Source organism: Thermobia domestica, chromosome 12, assembly GCF_964235325.1.
Source record: "Thermobia domestica chromosome 12, izTheDome1.hap1.1, whole genome shotgun sequence".
NCBI lineage: Eukaryota > Metazoa > Arthropoda > Insecta > Zygentoma > Lepismatidae > Thermobia > Thermobia domestica.
This window is the reverse complement of record NC_137465.1, coordinates 106193282-106212135: the sequence shown is the minus strand read 5'-3', so window position 1 is coordinate 106212135 and position 18854 is coordinate 106193282. Positions and strand designations below refer to the sequence as shown.

At 34.8% G+C, this 18854-nt stretch overlaps 1 protein-coding gene across 6 annotated transcripts in view; it reads right to left on the bottom strand.

Moving 5' to 3' along the window:
* The window catches only part of Iru (E3 ubiquitin-protein ligase Iruka), a 181068-nt gene extending 163236 nt beyond the window's left edge, over positions 1–17832 (bottom strand). For 5 of the 6 annotated variants that reach the window (XR_014127785.1, XR_014127786.1, XM_081733940.1 and 2 more), the window contains exons 1-2: positions 17676–17829; positions 4721–4834 (exon numbers count right to left, since the gene is read on the bottom strand). Coding sequence is in view for 4 of the 6 variants with exons in the window: in XM_081733940.1 (XP_081590066.1) it covers positions 4721–4834; positions 17676–17759 (198 nt within the window). In the remaining 2 variants the exon portion in view is untranslated. Of the gene's footprint in view, positions 1–4720; positions 4835–17675 lie in introns of all 6 variants that reach the window. The other variant, XM_081733939.1, reaches the window with a different exon arrangement.
* Between the last annotated feature and the right edge of the window lie 1022 nt (positions 17833–18854).

The following is an 18854-nucleotide window of genomic DNA, read 5'->3' as shown; positions in this document are numbered from 1 at the left end:
AATTCCAGAATTGGCCATCCATACTATAAATGAGAAACTGAAATCGGCATTGATCATTTTTTGTATTTATCACCACTTCTTTAAAATTATCGAAACAAATGAATAAATTAATCTTTACGTGACAATTTTGGATTTGGAAAATGAAATTTATTCTTTAAACTTACACATCAACTACAGGAAATCTTTAAGAAGTCCTTTTTTTACTCTCAATAAATGTATAAAGTTCCTTACAAATAAATTTCAAATTTTCCGTGATACAGTTCCTGTCATTTCTTCAAAATTATGTAAGCAGATGAATCAAATATATTAATCGTTGACAGATGGTGTAAGGTGAGTTTTGGATTTACAGAATTAAAGTTACTTTTTAAATCTATACTTTGAACTAGATACAAGTTTGAAAAAACCGGTCATAAATGGGCTGGTAAGAAGTTTGCACCGGTCACCGGCTTTAATCAAAATAACAGCAATATTTCCGGCCAGGTCGGTGAAAAACCAACCCTATTCTTTTCCGAAAATTAATTTAAAAGACTTAACAAAGGTAGACCTATAATTCATATTTTATAAAATAAATGTTTCAAAATGTAATAAATGAAATTAAATATCTTCCAGCGTAAAATAAATAGTTTTATTGTTGAAGTACTCACTTCCGATGCTTTGCGCATTCAATTGCGGAAATTTCCTCAACACTTCGCTCACGACAGGTTTTCCCTGAAAATGCAGCTTGCTTTACTGTACATCGAAACTTCAATTAATACTGAAGTTTGAATTCAGCACTTGAAATAGTAAGAGTTACGTAGTCTTGGGAGCTCCGAGCATTAAGCTTCTTAATTTTGACAAGAAATTTATGCTATTGCTGATGTTGATTCTACAGAATGCTTATTTGAAGGGTAGCAACAAATGACTGTTGTTGGAAAACCAAACTGTTGTTGTTGGAAAACCAAATTTTACTGAATACTTTTGTTACCACCAAAGGTAAGAAATAATACTAATAGTTTTACTAATGTATTTACATATTTACTGCTAGTACCGGCACCTATGACCTTAAACCCGTCAACGTATGAGGGATAACGTCTCTCGGTGGCGCCGAGTCAGCAAGCACACTATTCACGGAAAGTATTTTTCTAAAATATAGAATTGCTTATTTTACTTCAAATAGGCTATAAGCATAATGCTTTGTTCTATAATTATCTCAAGCTAAGGGAAGTTTTTTTCATCATTCATTCAGTTTATTCAGAACTTTATAAAGGTTTTATGTTGAATGTTGTTGTCTGCCTTAAAGTGAGAGCATCTAATTCGCCCAAAGAAAGTTCAAAATCTGATAAAAGTAACTTTCAATGTGATCACCTTAATTGTACCAATAATATACTAACAAAAAGCTCAAAAACCCAGGTGGGTTTTATGGCGTTTTTCAGGTGGGTCCAACCAGAAAAAACCCGCTGGGTTTTTTCGGGCTGGGCCCACTTGGGCAAACCCTGATTATACATCTTCCTGACAAAGATCTAGTCACGACCGAAAAAAAAAATTTCAAGTTTACTCCAAACTAAGTTGCATGTAGTATTCAGAGAACACGAATTTCCAAATATGCACAGAAACCTCTTCAATGTTCTTTTTTGACATTGTGGTATGTTATTAACTTGATTTCAATACATCCTTATTTCTTACATATAATCTTGTTAAGACTTCTAAACTACGCTATGCGTATGTGTCGGAAGTATTATAGAACGACTTTGTCCGTCCGTCCGTCAAACGTATATCGACAAGTATCAGAGCAAAAATGATAAGACACATCGAGATGCGTTTTTTTTCTTCTTCTTCTTCGATCGATTCAGTGTCCAAGGAACAGATTTCATCTCCTCCGTTAACTCTCTATCCAAACCACTAGTGGTCCAAATTAGTAATTTTCACGTTTATCGAAATAGAAGAAACAGTAACAGCGAGAAGAGTTTTTTTTCTTTTTTTTCGAATCATTCAGTGTCTCAAGGTAACGTACCATGACTATCCCAAAAACAGAAGTGATTCAAATTTCCTATTACTTCCTATTTCAATACTGATTTCCATCTATAGAGGAAAAACGGTAAGAGATATCGAGATGCGATTTTCTACAATCAATTCTTTGTCTCAACAATAGATTGTACCTTTTTCATTAATACTCTATTCAAGCCAGAGTGGTTCACATTAGCCATTTCCAGTTTCAACACTTATTGGCATAGAACAAAATGGTATTAGATAGCCACAAGCGCTTATCTGCAAACGATTTAGGGTCTCAAGAAAACATATCGTCACAAGCTCGTAACACTCTACCCAAACCAGAAGTGGTTGAAATTCACTACTACTAATGGTTTCAATACTGATTTCCATAGAGCTAAAACCGTAAGAGATATACAGTTTCAGACTTCCAAACTATGCTATAACTCTTATAGAACGGCTTTGTTCGCCCGTCTGTTTGTCAACAGATATCAGAACAAAAGAGGCACGAAAGATCGAGATGCGTTTTCTGCAATCGATTCAGTGTCCCAAGAATAGATTTCATCTCTGGTTTACTCTCTCTTAAAACAGGAAGTGGTTTAAATCAGTCATTTCCAGTTTCAACGTTTATCGCCATAAAACGAAAACAGTAAGATATAGCGAGAAGATTTTTTAAAACAATTTAGCGTCTTAAAACAACCTACCACGACCTCCCCAACACATTATCAAAATCGGAAATGGTTGAAATTTAATATTATTTCCAGTTTAAACACTGATTTCCACAGTGCAAAAAACGGTAAGAGATGCGCATGGCCTGAAAAATCCACTCGCCTGCTCGCCAGTGGAGAGTACTTTTTCACATTTGGCGAGTACAATCCGATGAGTAAAAACATGAATTCAAGAATAAATAGCAGCTGTCATTCTTTTTTTATTTGTAAAAGACATGGCAATAAAAAAATGTATTTATATATTTACTGTCACAAAGTGTTTTTTTTTTTTTTTTTTTTTTTTTTTTTTTTTTTTTTTTTTTTTTTTACTTCTATAAACTGTGACTGCAAAATGGTCTGGCTAGTACTTGCAAGCAACATCTTTTAAGCCCTGGAGATGCGGTTTTCTACAAATAATTCACTGTACAGTGAATAGGATCTACCTTCTTCATTAACCCTCGATTCAAACGCAAGTGGTTGAAAGAAGCCGTTTCCGGTTTCAACACATTGCTATAGAACAAAAATAGTAATAGATACCGGCCAGTGGTTTTCTGCAATCGACTCAGTGTCTCAAAAGAGTATATCATCACAACACATAATACTGAGAAAGAAAGAAAAAAAAAGCAATTGGTTCAAATTTACTACTACTTCGGTTTATAAACTGATTTTCATAAAACAAAAATGGCATGAGATATTGAGATCCAATTTTTTGCAACTGATTCAGCTTCTCCAGCATAGGTTCTGCATTCTCCACTAACCCTCTATTGAATCCGGAAGTGGTTAAAATTTACCATTTCTGCTTTCAACATTTACAAGAGAACGAAGATTGTTAATAGATAGGGACAAGCGGTTTGCTACAATCGATTTAAGGTCTCAAGAGTACATACCGTCAAAACTGGTACATACATGCCGTGGACGAAAATCAGAAAGAGATATCGAGGTACAGCTTTTTGCAATTGGTTCAGTTTCCCGAGAGAAGATTCCGTCTCCCTTAACCTATTCAATCCGGAACTGATTTAATTTAAAGACTTTCGGTTTCAACCTTTATCCCCATAGAACAAAAACAGTAAGGCATAACGATCTGCGTCCAAGGAACAGGTCCTATCTATTGCAACCAGCAGTTATAGATTAATAACTACTTCAAGATTAATAACCAGCTACTCCCAGTTTGGGTATTGAATTCCCATAGTTTAGAAGTCTACTGTGGTTTCACATTGTGAAACGAAGCTCACTTGTTTTATGAAAAATCTAAATTAACGCCATTTTCATCTCTATGTTTGGAAGTGGAAAATCCTGTAACAAATGATCCCATGTTAATCCGAAAATAAAATTTTGAGGATAGATTCAGTAGGAATATTGTTTTAATTTCTTGAAAATTTTCAAAACGACTTTATGAGAAATTCAATATCAAAATTTGATCAAGTCTTTTAGCCCAGCCTCAAATGTCAATCAAATAAATGTCAGTCATGCAGTTTTTGGTAAAATTTGAGGCATTAGGAGGCTTGTAATTTCGAAACCGGTTTAAAAATCAACTTGAGCACTACGCTAATTTCACCCACACACTTAAAAAGAAAATAATAATAATAGTAATAATAATAATTAGAATACAAAATATTATTGCATTCTATAAGGGTCAATCCGAAACTGTCTTGATTTGACATAGAATGGCTCTATTCTAAAATTCTGTCTATTTTCAAGATTTTTCTTACTACTCAATAATGCTGTCTATGTTTACATAATCGATGATCACTGTTTGTAACAGAAAATGAAATGAAATCTTTGAGTTTTACGTCCCACGGTTATGCCGGTTAGGCTAAAGGAGACGGTGATGATGAGTAATGAATGAAATGGTGGAATGAAGAAAGTGGGAGGAAACGGGAAAACCCCGAGAAAACCCACGCACACGGTGTTTGTCCACCACAAAGTTCACTTGGCGGGGGGTGGGATCGAACCCGGGACCCCAAGCACCAGAGGTGAACGCTCTACCACTGAGCCACCGCGGCTCCACCTGTTTGTAACAGAGTTATTGATGTTTATTATCTACATACCTCGCCCATATATGGGTCGACTTCATCCATTTCCATATCACTGTCATCTACAAGGTCTGGTGTGGACTCAAGTTCCTCAATAAATCCGCTAAAACAATTTGGACACGTGAAATCCTGAAAGGAGTAACAAAAATATTAATTACTTCATGAATACTTAGAAACTAAAGCTCATTCCATGTGCTTAATATCAAAACTCAAAGCAATATAAACATAAAATTTATCTATAATAATCTAGCACCTACTTAAAAGCTTTAGCTTATAAAGAAACAAAAACCTCTGAAATCCATTGTATTGTCCACGTCATAAAGTCTGGGCAAATAATAGTGATTTAGCGTCAAAACCTGAGTAATGAACTTCACTGACAAAACATGTATTATCTGACAACAAATACATTATGCATTTCAAGCCTTGCTTATTGTACGCAAAACCAACTTTCATAATGAACCATTGAAGTCTGAACGCTGAATATACTCAACAGTTTCTGCTGAATGGGGTATCGCATTATCCACGAGAATCACACCACAGCGGAGGAGATCAAGTTTCGTCTGATGGCATCCCACAACTTCAAGTGTCCTGTAATATCTTTCAGATACATGGTTTCTCCCAGTTCCAAACAATCGTTCAGTAGCACATCTGATACGTCCCAGTATACAGTGCACAAAACTTTCCTGGACGAAGCAGCCACTTTTAATTTCTTCCCTGCAGAAGATCTGCTTCCATTCCATGGATTCCTGCTTTCTCGATAGAGAGAACAGATGCAATATTGATAAGAATATCGTTTCATCACCAGTCAGTATCCGGTGAACAAAAACTGTTCTCTTCCGCTGCAGGATATTCAGGCATTGATGACCTTATGGTTCTCGAATAGTGTCCGTGCACTCAATTCGCCCATACTCTCTTATAATTAATGAGATTAATCACAATGTTGTGCACACCATATGGTAGTCCCAACTCAGCTGATATTGAGAGTAATATTCTTCTGTCCACATGGTACACTCATCACACGAGCATGGTTCACGTTAGTGGTTTAGATACTGAGTCTGCCGCTGTATCCAGGGTTGTCATTAAAAATAATGGACACTTCGCTACATGTCCTGAAATTGAGCCTTGTCCATACACCTTCACAATCTGCCTAGGAATGACAGCACGTGTGGTGCTTTTGGTCCCACGAACCGCATTACTGACCTCACTTCCACTCTTGACCAATTTTTCACACACGTCACTTTTAAATGTGACGCTTCTCGGGTATATATGGTCAGAATTCGAGGTACTCAAACCTGCTTTAATACAAACATGTTATTAATTTACGAATAAATTTTCGTTAGAACACGATGAATAACATAAAAGGGTTTACAACATTTTTCGGACCATCCCTCGTACTTTGAAGCAGACTGAAATATGTAATTGTGAATTTTAATGTAACTGCTTTAATAAATAGATAGTTTTATGTATAACGATATGAAGATATTGATAAGAAAGAAACGGACAGGATTGGACTGTACAATGGTTTCACGAACACACGAGAATACCAAACACGAAAATAGAAGAACTTTTAGCTGCAAAAAAGACATTATTTTTTTTATCTACTCTTGTATAAAAAAAAAAGTGACAGAGAGGAAAATATCCAAATAACATTTCTTCCATATATACAACACTTTCCGAGTATCTTTTCTTCTTTCTTTTAATATATACTTCAGCAATATTCTAGGATATTTTGTCTTAATTCTTTTTGACAATCATTCAGTGTTTAACGCCTCCGTTAGTTCAGAGGCTTCTTAAGTTCTAATATGATGTATCACGGGTCGCATCCGGTGATTATATAGATCAATCATACCTGATACAAGCATCAGGTCCATCGCTACTGGAGGCACAATATAAATAAGAGTATGAACACTGGGAATTTATTACCTGTGTGTATGAAGAACCAAAATGTACAGTAAAGATTACAAGTGAAGCAAAATCCAACCATTCATTGTCATTGCTTTTTGTTTCAGAAATAGAATCACAAACAGAATTTCAGATATCAACAATGGATTCTACACTATAATTTAAGGTCCTGTTACTTTACATTAATAACGAATCTGTCAACGTCAAAAGAAATGTATATCTGATTGTCTTCAGTCTTATCTAAATAGGTAAGCATGTGCGAAGGTCACTAAAATTTACACTCCGCAATCTGAAAGTCCCTTGTTCGAATCGCGTGACCACTCATCGTGGCATATCTTTCAGGGTCTTTTCTCACTCCCATCACTCGACTGATTGATTAATTGATGTTAAATTTCTTTTTTCAGTATTAAGCAGGGTTGGCTGGTTTAAACCAGCTGTTTTTTTTCTTTCTTTAAAAAAAAACAACAACAACAACAATAACAACTGGTTTAAACCAAAAGAAAACGAAAAGTGCTTTAAATCGTGTGAACTTCATGGTGTCGTTTTCAAATATCAAACAATCTGCATTAGTTATCTTCTTTTCGCCTTTTAATCAAGGTGTCCCATGTTCAATTCTTGGTCGAACCACAACCCTTCTTTCAAGTGCAAACCAAGTAGTGGTTCGGATGTCACTTTAAGCGAAAGTCTTCTCCTTAATAACTCCAGTATTACATAAGGATGTTAAGCGTAATCATACGAAACGAAACCATCTACTTGCTTGCTGTTTTATAAAGAAACCATGGTTGCTTAAATATATTGATAGAAATTGGCAAAATTTATCAACTGCCTACGTAGCTTCCAACATTAGCTTGGATGGACTTTGTTTCAATTTTATTGAATGATGTCTACATACTAAATTTGTAACTTTATACCTCAGTTTTAGCGTTGTTTCAATTTTATTGAATGCTATCTACATACTAAATTTGTAACTTTATACCTCAGTTTTAGCGTGCTGGTTATGATACGTTGACCTTAAAATTTTACATGCAAATACACTTAAAGTAATAACAGGATTTTCCCAATGACTAAGACTGGAGTTTCCCGATTTATATATAATTCTGTATAATGGTTTCATTTGTGAACTGTTTATCTTTTTATTCTTCTGAAATGACTCTTGACAATTAAATTAAAAAGTATGTAAAGATCAGTACAACGTATTTTTATCAGGAATCCTTCGTGAGTGAGTCGGCAGACTCATCGCATTTGTGGCCAATTAATCCCAGTTTCGAGCCTAAATGGAGAACAATTTCTCTCGGATGTGAGCCGAGAAGCATTTGGATTCCGCTTTAAGCTTATGTGATCCCTTCCAGCATAATCAAGTTGTTGCATAGTAACATCAAGCGAAACAAACCTATTTCTGTCCATATGTAATATAAATACATACAGCAAATTATTAAAAAAACTGGTTTAAACCCAAAAAACCTTTTTTTTATTGATTCAATAAAAACCATGGTTTTTGCCAACCCTGGTATTAAGCCTATACATGACTAAATCTACTGCTTACAGTAGAATCTGAACCACTACTCGGACTCGTACGAATACTGGGATGGCACACTTCTATTTTCAAAAACTAAGTCGGCCTTCCAGTTTTTTAAGCCTAGATTATTCTCAATTTCCTCAGGTTTGCACACACAATATATTTTCCCTACATTTCGTGACGGTGTATGAAGTGCTTTGTATATAGTACACTCTTCCAGTTACAACTAACGGAATGTAAAACTATCATACAGAAAATAGCTGTGACAAAAAAGAGAAATGGTGAAAATGTTATAAAAGGACTTCATAGTAGTGGATTTGTATGCGCACTACGAAAGTATAATAAATAAATAATATATAGAAAATATGTCATACTATGTAATACAGTGAATTATATTTTATATGCGATCTAATTAAAATATATTCCCTTCCGGTTCATACTCACGAATAAAAGGAAGAGATGTTAAGTTTTCTAAGCTAGTACGTCTTACATAACACTTTAGTATAACGACTTCACCTTGCAATACTGCTCAAGTACTGCAGCGTTTGCTTTCCCTTAACTAACTTTACAGCGTAAGGAAACCACAGCTCCAACGCCGCAGAAACAAAACCTATCTGCTAGGTGCTATGCTCTACTTCGCAAGTTATTATCTTTACCTAAGATTTTGTACTCTTCAATTTGTAACTAAGATATGAACGAACTATCTAATGAGTGTTTCCTAGTTTATAATGAGGTGATTTCCGAATTGTTATTCAGTGTCTAGTGTTTAGGTCCACGAGAGAAATATATACCTTTTAAAGTGCACAGGTGAAGCATATGTCGGTATTTCTTTTACCACACAACTTGAAACGGTAGGAGAATGAACATATGAATAATTTTCCTAATAAAGGAGTGAATTGTACAAGAAACTGCCTGCGCAACTGCGCCTCACAGGATGCTACTGGTAAGGTGACTGATCTTTTTAACTAGTTGATATGTATCCCAACGTTCCTTTGTGAAACGATTCAAAGACGTTTCTTACAATGAAGAATGAAGATTTCAGCACCACTTTGTGTTTTGATAGAGCTGAAACAGCTGTACCTTCATTTTCAGAATTTCGAACAGTACATTGATGTCAAATCACTCAGCAAAATGTGAAAATGACACCTACCAATTCAGGTTTTCATGTAGAGGTACAGTTAAACGTCAGAGAGCATGCAAAGATACAGTGGTGATGTAACAAATACAACTGAAAAGGCCTTTCGAATTTTGTACATCAAGAACTGAAGGTGTAAAATTTTGTACTGTGAAAAAAAAAAAAAAAAAAAAAATAAGAAACTTGCCAGCAGTTGAAAGAACGGTTTTCAAACAAAAATAGTAAAAAGAATACGGGAATTTCACTACTTTATCCTACTATTTGTGGACCCCATTGGAGCAGAGGTTCAGTTCAGGTGAAATTGTTGTATCCCATTTTTCTGGCGAACATTGACTTGCATGTATGTCACAGATGTATTGGCTTGCATGTATCGCAACAAACTCATATATTGCAAGTGTTCATGATCGTCATTGATTTTTCTTTGTTTTACTGCTGGGTCAGTCCATATACAATCACCGAAATTAGAAAAAAGTCCCCAGTCGACCACCTGGGATTTTGATGAAATTTGACACACAGGTACCTACATCCCTCGTAAGAAAGCCTGTATTTATTTTTTATTTTCTGTCTCTACCAGTACTTGAGAAATTGACTTAGAACTGAGGCAATCCGCATTGTGACTTGCTGAACACACTGATTATTTAAGTTTTCAATGAGCAAGAACTCATTACGTTACACGGTTCAAACTTTTTCTGCAATAAATATATGCACCGTTGTAATGAAGTAATTTGTTGAAAGTGGCATGACCGTTTTATGTTCGGATATATAAAATGTCAAAATCAGCACTTTTTTACATCACCATTTATAAAGCTCATTTTTTAACGTGTCACAGATTTCCTAGATAAAACAACAAATGCCTGTGTTTGTGTGCAGTACCTTGCCGGGTAGTGAACTATATGCACCAGTAATGCAGAGCTGTTTACACTTTATTTACAAGATTTATAGGAGGTTAAAGTTGTATCATTGTTAAAAAAGAAAGAAAAAAAAAACTTATTTTCAGAGGCCTGTTTAACTATGGTGACAGTTGAATATGAGTGTGATATTTTGGATGAACATTGCTACTTATATAACAAACAACTTGTGTGAATTTCAAAATCCTAATGTATTTTCTTCCATTGTAAATCGTCGCCTTTGTCAACAGGTGTCGATTGTCTTTCAGGTTTAGAACGGATATCGAGAATGGATGTAATTAGAGAGATTCTCAAGAGATTGTATCACTGGAGCCTGATTTTTGTCACATACTTCTTATACCTGGCCACTAGATGGAAGTAGTATATGATTATCACAGAAGTAGCATTTTGCATTTGTGAACCACATCAGAGAAATGGAACCTTGTAGCTTAGGTGTTAGGAATGGTAACAAGTGCCACAAATTATCATTCTGCAGAAAATCAGAATTGAAGAAATTGAAAGACAGTGTATGTTGCATTACTGTGGCAATTGTGAAAGGAAGGAGGTGTGGATTATCTAATAAACCGTTTTGATGATCACTTACTTGAAGGTGATGACTGTGTTAAATTTAGAAACTAGGTTCACACAGACCGGTTGACATTACCTACAGCTCTCCGTGAATGAGTTTTGTGACACATTGGCTCAGGGAATTGATAGTTTTAGAGAGCACTATTACATACCTAAGGCTCAAGCTGCATACCTAGGAAATCTGTGACACGTTAAAAAATGAGCTTTATAAATGGTGATGTAAAAAAGTGCTGGTTTTGACATTTTATATATCCGAACATAAAACGGTCATGCCACTTTGAACAAATTACTGCATTACAACGATGTATATATTTATTGCAGAAAAAAGTTTGAACTGCAAAATTACAAAAAGGCAGCGTGTTCAAAAGTCACGACACGAACAGCCTAATTTCTAGGTCAATTTCTCAGGAACTGGTAGCGAAAGAAAAATAAAACATTAGACAGAATAACCCTGCTCTAAGCATATGGAGAAAGGAGACGTGAAAGTTAAGTTCATGAATCCGTATGACCTTGCTCGATCGTTTAATTGACCGCCATAGGAGACATCTGATATGTTCCTGTATGTAACGTCTTCGCTCGTGTCACTTAACATCGATGACACACCACAAAAGAATGTGGAAGATCGTACTACTTCAGTAAAGAGAGTTGGTTGATTATGTGAAGATGCAATACCAGTATTAGGAATGAACATTTTCTGAGGTACCAAAGGTTCCAAGTCAAATCATTCCAGTTCATTTTTTGAACGTATATATATATATATATATATATTTAAACGCATATTTACTGTATGTATTTCTAAAAGTTGTGTTACTTAAAAGTTATATTTTAACAATAAAACGTATTCTCAATGCAAGGTGATTATAGATTCACGTAATCTCTGCTTGTAATAGGTTCGGAATGCGTTTGTATTTCAGTAAGTGATGCTACATGGAACTGCTAATTAAGAAATAATTTATTTTTGAAATGTTCACTTTTTCTTTAGAATTTTAATTATATAAGTTATATATATAAAGAAACTGAATGTACAGAATAGTCCTAACGTTGACTCAAACAATAGTTACAAGTCATTTTCTCAAACTTGTATCTCGAAACTATAGGAGCTAAAGAAGAAAAAAATTACATGGGTTAGTAACTTACTGGTTCTAACAATTGTACTAAGTGGCATGAAAATCTGAATTGATGGGTGTCATGATCGTGTTAAATTGATATGGAATGACCCCATCATCAGATGATTAGCGTTTAGTAAGGAATACCTTTCTGATTTTAGATCGAAACTACTGTTGACACTGTATTTGAAATATCCAGTGCTTTTAAAGATTCAGTTTATTAACCACTTTATGTTTTAAGTGGGGAAGTTCCTGCCTGACACTGTAAGATTTACCGGTGGGCTTCCTTTAAATACATTCGGGAAGCCTAAAATAACAGGAAGAGAAAAAATCTCAGTCTTCAAAGTTTTGGCTGCCATCAATTAACTCTGATTCTTCTAAGAAGCCCTTTACTGTGATGGAAACCTCAATTAAAGGATTAAAATTAATGGGAAGATGTTGTCAACTTAAGTATTTTCTAATCACTATGACGTTACCTTTGATGTTAATGGCTTTTTCTATCTGTCATAAAGTCTACACTACAAACAGGGCTCGGTATGCTTAGGCAGACACACCTGTAAGGCAGTAGTTTCAGAAATGAGAACAAACTATGGTACTGGAAAATAATAAAACATTTTCCCTTATCGCATACCCACCACCAGGGTTGGCTGGTTTAAACCAAGGTGGTTTAAACCAAAAAACAAAAAAATGTTCGTAAAAGTGTAAGTGTTTGTAAAATCTTGTTGAACACACATTTGTGAGTTATCACGTTTCACTCCCGTATATGATTCGTATTATATTCAGACCTAAATTCCCCATTCATTACTCAAAAAGATTATACTACAAAAGCAACTTTTTTTTACAAGTTTATAAATGTTTATTTTGTGATTTTTTTTGTAGTTGTTATTATTGTTATGTAATTGCAATCGAAGAAAAATTCTAAATATTGTTTCGTTTCAATGTTTACTATTGATAAAATACATCGAAAATGCCGTACTTTGTGTCTCTGTGTGTGTGTGTGGGGGGGGGGGATCATACAGACCCCACGAGAGGCATTTAGTGAAATAAGTATCTTTAGTATCTATTTATGTATAAATGAGTCTGAGCCAAAGTGGACTCAAATAATTCGTATCTTTATTCCCTTTTCTTATTGATATGCAGATTAAGTCGGTGTATGTCTTTAATTTGGACCAATAAAAGTCGTTGTTAACTAACTTGAACTAGATTAGTTCTTCTGTACTCCGTCGTACTTTGAAATTGTTCATATGTAATTAATTCTGTGTAATGGTTTCACTTGTGCAACTGTTTATCTTTTTGTCCTTCTGAAATGACTCTTGACAGTTATATTCAGAAGCATGTAAAGATCAGTACAACGTATTTTTTTTTATCAGGATTCCTTCGTGAGTGAGTCGGCAGTCGTATCGCATTTGTGGCCAATTAGTCCTGGTTCCGAGTTCAAATGGAGGACAATTTCTCTCGGATGTAACTCGAGAAGCGGTTTTTATTCCGCTTTAAGCGTATGTGACCCCTTCCAGCATAACCCGGTTGTTGCATAATAACATCAAGGCGAAACAAACTTATTTCTGTCCATATATGATATGAATATATAGAGCAAATCATTTAAACCATAAAAACCTGGTTTAAACCAAAAAAACCTGGTTTAAACCAAAAAAACCGTTTTTTTTTGGTTTTTTTTAATAAAAACCATGGTTTTTGCCAACCCTGCCCACCACTGCTAACATGCCTGCTTCCTTAGGACGCATTCAAGCGCAAGCAATGCCCTGTTGCAATACTATCTAGTAGTGACCAGTTAGCCCAAGATGTGCTTTTCTGACTGTAAACACAATTGCACAGTAGTGCAACGCAACCTTAAAAAACTTTTCTAATTCTTCACTTATCAAAATACTAGCATCTGAAAATATTGATATTTTTGCAGTCATATCTTACGCCAAGAATATAAGAAATGTAATTAAGATATTGTGGAACTATGAAGAGACATCAATAAGTTATTAGCAAAGCGGACAATTATAACATACTTTTAAAATCAAACTTCTTTTGTTAAATCTAAGAACATATTAAACAAATTACTGATACTATATTATACATCAGTACTTATTATAAAACACCCCTTGTCAACATTTTTTTTTCTTCATAGCTTCTTTTAATTAGGTTTTTGTCGTAGGGCATTAAGCTTTTGATGTCAGCATATGCCACGATTTGAAAGCGGCTCATATCTAAGCGTTTCCGGCCGTAAGTGTTCATATCTGGGCTACTGACCTATTGTTAAACAGAGAAATGAGCCCCGAAACAAGTTTTTCACTCACAGCTTTTGATTAATGACAATCTTCCACAAACACTTCTCCACTAGATGAAATACATTTATTAACTTAAAAATCTAAATCCACCTTGCACCCAGACTTCATCGTTTTTTATTAGATTATCCTCGTCGGAACCTTGAACAAGAGCCCATTTGTTGTAGAAAGCCTCAGTGAGGGTTGAAATATTGAAAAGGATAATCTCGTAGGTATTTCCTGCTTAAATTTTCCTTACATATCACAGTCTCTTTTCTTAGGATAAATGATAATTCAATCCGGTTTCTTCTGATTTCCAACACGGATTTCGGAGATCATTTTCAAATGTTACTGCGTTGGCGCGTTATTGATTGCTGAAGAAGCCGCTTATATTTCGATGGTGCTTTAGTTTTGAGGAACTATTTTATTTCGTTGGTGAATATCAGAATTTCATCTGCATTTCATTTAGGGTTTAATATTCTTTCTCTACAAGACTGTACAGGTTGTCATATTTTGCTAAATATATACAGAAGATATAACCATCCAAAATACGGCATTTTCAAAATCTAGCACTCCTCAAGTCCGGAGGTTGTTGAATTTTTGAATCTCAACCCCCTAATAATTTTAAAATTAATACTTCCTCCACTGTCAAATGTTTTAGTCTTGGTATTACCTAGCCTAATGAAGCCATTTCTTCGTCATGACTGGAAAAAATATTTGTTCATTACGGGACAGTCGTGTTTTTAAGTTACCTTCAAATTTGCTTCTCTGCATACTCCTTGACAAAATGCTTTCATCATTAGCATCCATACATTTTTGTTGTATTGACATAGCATCCTGTTTTGAAGTGCTTTCCTTAATAAAAATTACTCCAGAATCTCTCTGCTCGCATCATGCCACATTTTCTCTTCCACTACGCCTATATGCACCCTGTTTTCTTTCTTTCTTTTTTTTTTTTTTTTTTTCAGTTCCTTCGCAGTACGATTCACTCACAATACACTACCTCCAAAAATTTTCCTTATTTCAATATGGATTTTATTTGTGGACGCCAGTAACCTTTCAACTTCCGTCGTTTCGAGGAAATAATTGTCTTCGTTTTGTTCAAATGTGGAAGGCACTGATACATACATACACACTTTCGCTAACTCCTAATTACGAAAGCAGACCCTCCCCAATCTTTCTTTAAGTAATCTTCACCTTGGAAGACTGTTTACCGATAATCAATGTCTTAAACGTAATAGGAGACAAAACAGGCAAGGGCAACATAATTTCTAGTGTGAAATAATAAGTAAATATACATGACGCAATTATTACACAACAACAGCATAAATGTTCAAGTTAAACTATCATTTGTTTCATGAATACGGGTTAAATTCCAAAGTTGGTCGTCCATTTCTAGTAAAACTGAAAATCTGTCGGGAAGAAATGGATAATTTGCTCATTTGTGTGCTTGATAATATATAAGGAGAGAGGAAGTTGTGTATATTTTTCTTATACAAGCGGTTATAAACATGGAACTATTTGGCAAACGGAAGGAACTACTTCGCTCAAGGTTACTGCATGGTTGGATTGAGGGAAAGTAACGAGCATTTGTATTCCGAACATGGCTACAGGTGTACAGAGATGTTCCACTTGGTATCCTTAAGAAGAGATTAGAAATTACACTATTAACTGTTACACGTGGGTCAAAATTTGCCTAAGCTAACCCAACACTACCCTACCCTACTCTATTATACGCTTTTAAAGCGGTCCTAAAAGTGATGATTTTTAAATTTTCGTAGCTATTATCATGTTTTTTGTCGAAAACCAAGCCGACAACCAACTTCGGAATAAATGCCATGAGCATCAACAAGATCCGAGATTATCATGAATTACAGACGAAACACTAGAAGAGAACGGTCATATTCTAGTTGGAACTAATCCCGCATCTTGTCCTGAGAAATAATTTTGCTGATGACTTGCCCACAGCTATCTATACCTATTCTCTTGACTATCAAAATTTTCTAGATCAGAAATACCTTCACCTGTAAATTCACAAACATCAGAGTAGTGTACAATACTTCTGAATGTACCATATTATTGACGATGTAATTTCATACACCTTGTGCATCATTCACTTATTCAGCCTAATATACGTCTTGTAAAGCATATAAGTTGCCTCCGGTATTCAAATTCTTTACTGAAGAAAACTGTTCATAAACGTCCAATAAGTTACGGCCACTCTATACAAGCAGTCGAAATATAAAGATCATACCACATATGATGAAACAGGGTGACCACTAAAATTCCGAAATGAAATTTCGTGACATTTTCTTGATCAAACCATAAAATTTCGGAACATTCTCAAAAGCGAAGTTGGATGCGAATTAGGCCGAATTTTCATGCATGCGACTTTGTAGTGTCTAAAGCCGACCATAGACATCTTTGGTGGTGAATTTTGATGTTTTGTAGAACAAAATTTTCCAGTCTGTACGTATATTTGTACAGATAAAAAAAAATCGTGACCCAAAAGCTAAATTTCTTGACTTTCATGACCGTTTTCTTATTTCGTGACATTACTGACTTTCGTGACCGATAGACACCCTGTGAAAGTAACGAAAAAAATAAAATAAAATAAATTCAATCATCACCAAAATATCAAAACAATGCTTTCGAAGAATTCGACGAGATAATATATCCAGTTATTAGAAATGTTTTGCAGAGCAACACCACTAGTACACACTGTAGGAAGTTATCTAAATATATATATTATAAAAACTGACAAGTTCAACTCTCAAAAGCAGTCCGATGTACGAGTTGTGCTGTACATACATAAATAATTAAATAACGCTTTCATAAGGTTTTGGATGAAATGACTAAGAATGGTGAGACATTGCTTTGACCGTGCCGGTAGTGAAACATTAGTGAAGGTACAGGGGTGTAATTTCAACGCGATTCACATAGGCCTTAAATAGAAATATGTATTGCAATTATCGATTGAATGCTCTTGGTGTTTGGAAATAAGATCTAGGGTGTGGTAGATATATGCAATACAGCATCAAGAACTTTAACTTCATTTTATATAGAATTTAAATGTCTTTCTCAAGTACAAAAAAGTGGATTCTTAACTGTCTCCATTAAAAACAAAGTTTCATTATATCCCTACCCAAACATTGCAAGTTTCGTTTACAGTATTTTCATGCAACACTATCGCTAAATATTTACAACCTGATTCTTGTTTTGAAGTGCTACAAACAAGAACCAACATAAATGTACAAATATACTAATCACAAGAGATCTGTTACGAATCCGTTAATATGGTAGCAGAATGTCCAATTACTTCATTATGTTACATCATTCAATTTTTAAACTATATTATCATAGTATATGTTAACACTTAGTATATTTAAATACCAGAGATATTAAATATTAATTAACAACAAACCGAAAATAAAAACAAACAGAAAAAAGTAAATTTGATTATTGACCCAAATATACTTACGTAAGATCTCAGGAATACACAAAATTTTAAACCAATGGTAACATCTAAATACAGTTAAAGGATAGAGAATATCATAAATACTCACAGGTAACACTCTGCCTATTTCTTGGCTGCATTTATGGCAGAAAAATCTGGACACCGCAGGATCTTCAACTGCTGCTTCGGCCATTTCTAATTCACACGACGTCAGTTATCATTATGTCCCTCGATGGCAGCACGTTGCAATGTATAACACTTGACTACGATCATGCGAAACATAACACATATCACAACATTACAACACTGTTAGTGAGCATCACATTGAAAATACAACCATACACAAGTAAATTAAATATGTCAAGCAACATTTAATAGAGACTCACTATATTTAAAGATGACTTAATATTCTAAATTATATATATTATACAGGGTGTTAATGAACTATACCGACGAACTGTAAGAGGTACCGTAGAACGGGGTAATACCGATCATGCGGGGTGAAACCGATCATTTGCACTTACCTGCATTGAGAGAGTGCTGTCACCCAGGGGCAGTTGCCCCTCCTGAAATTTTCAGAAGTGGCAAGATACTCGTTTTGCCCCCTCACTTTCAGACTGTAAAAACATCATACAACACTGATTATAAGAACTCAATTTTGTTTTTTATGGTAATGTGAAAAAATTCTCTATTCCAGATTCAGATTCATCTTTCTCTTTGAAACAAGGGACCGGGCGCTTTTTCTGCCCCCATGTTAAACAGAAAGAGTTAGGAAAAATAATTGAAAATTCTCTTTATTTCCATTGGTGTACATTTTCAAAACACTGTAAATTCTTTAAAAATTGTTGTTTAAGTAATCGTAAATCTGCAATATGAAACGAGTCGTCGAGCGAGATTTTAAAGTTCGAAAAATATAACCGTTTAAATGAGTAACATGACATTTAGGGCCTAAATACATTTTCCATAAAGTTAAATTAATTTTCTTACAAACAATATGCAGAGTGCAGTGAGTTTTATAGTGAGGAGTAAAATTGTATGAGGTAGGATTAATAATTCAGAGGACATGAAAAATGCGAGCTCCATTGTCGTTCCGTTCGTTTAAGCCTTTCATTACCATTTTTTTCGCAGTGAGAAACATTAATATATGGCTAATTTAAGTTGGTTTCAAACATGAATATATATAATCATAGCCGACTCCACGACTGATATTTCAAAGAAAGAACAGTTGTCTCTGTGTGCGCTGTATTGACTCTGATTCATCAAACCCAACAAAATATTTATGGGAATA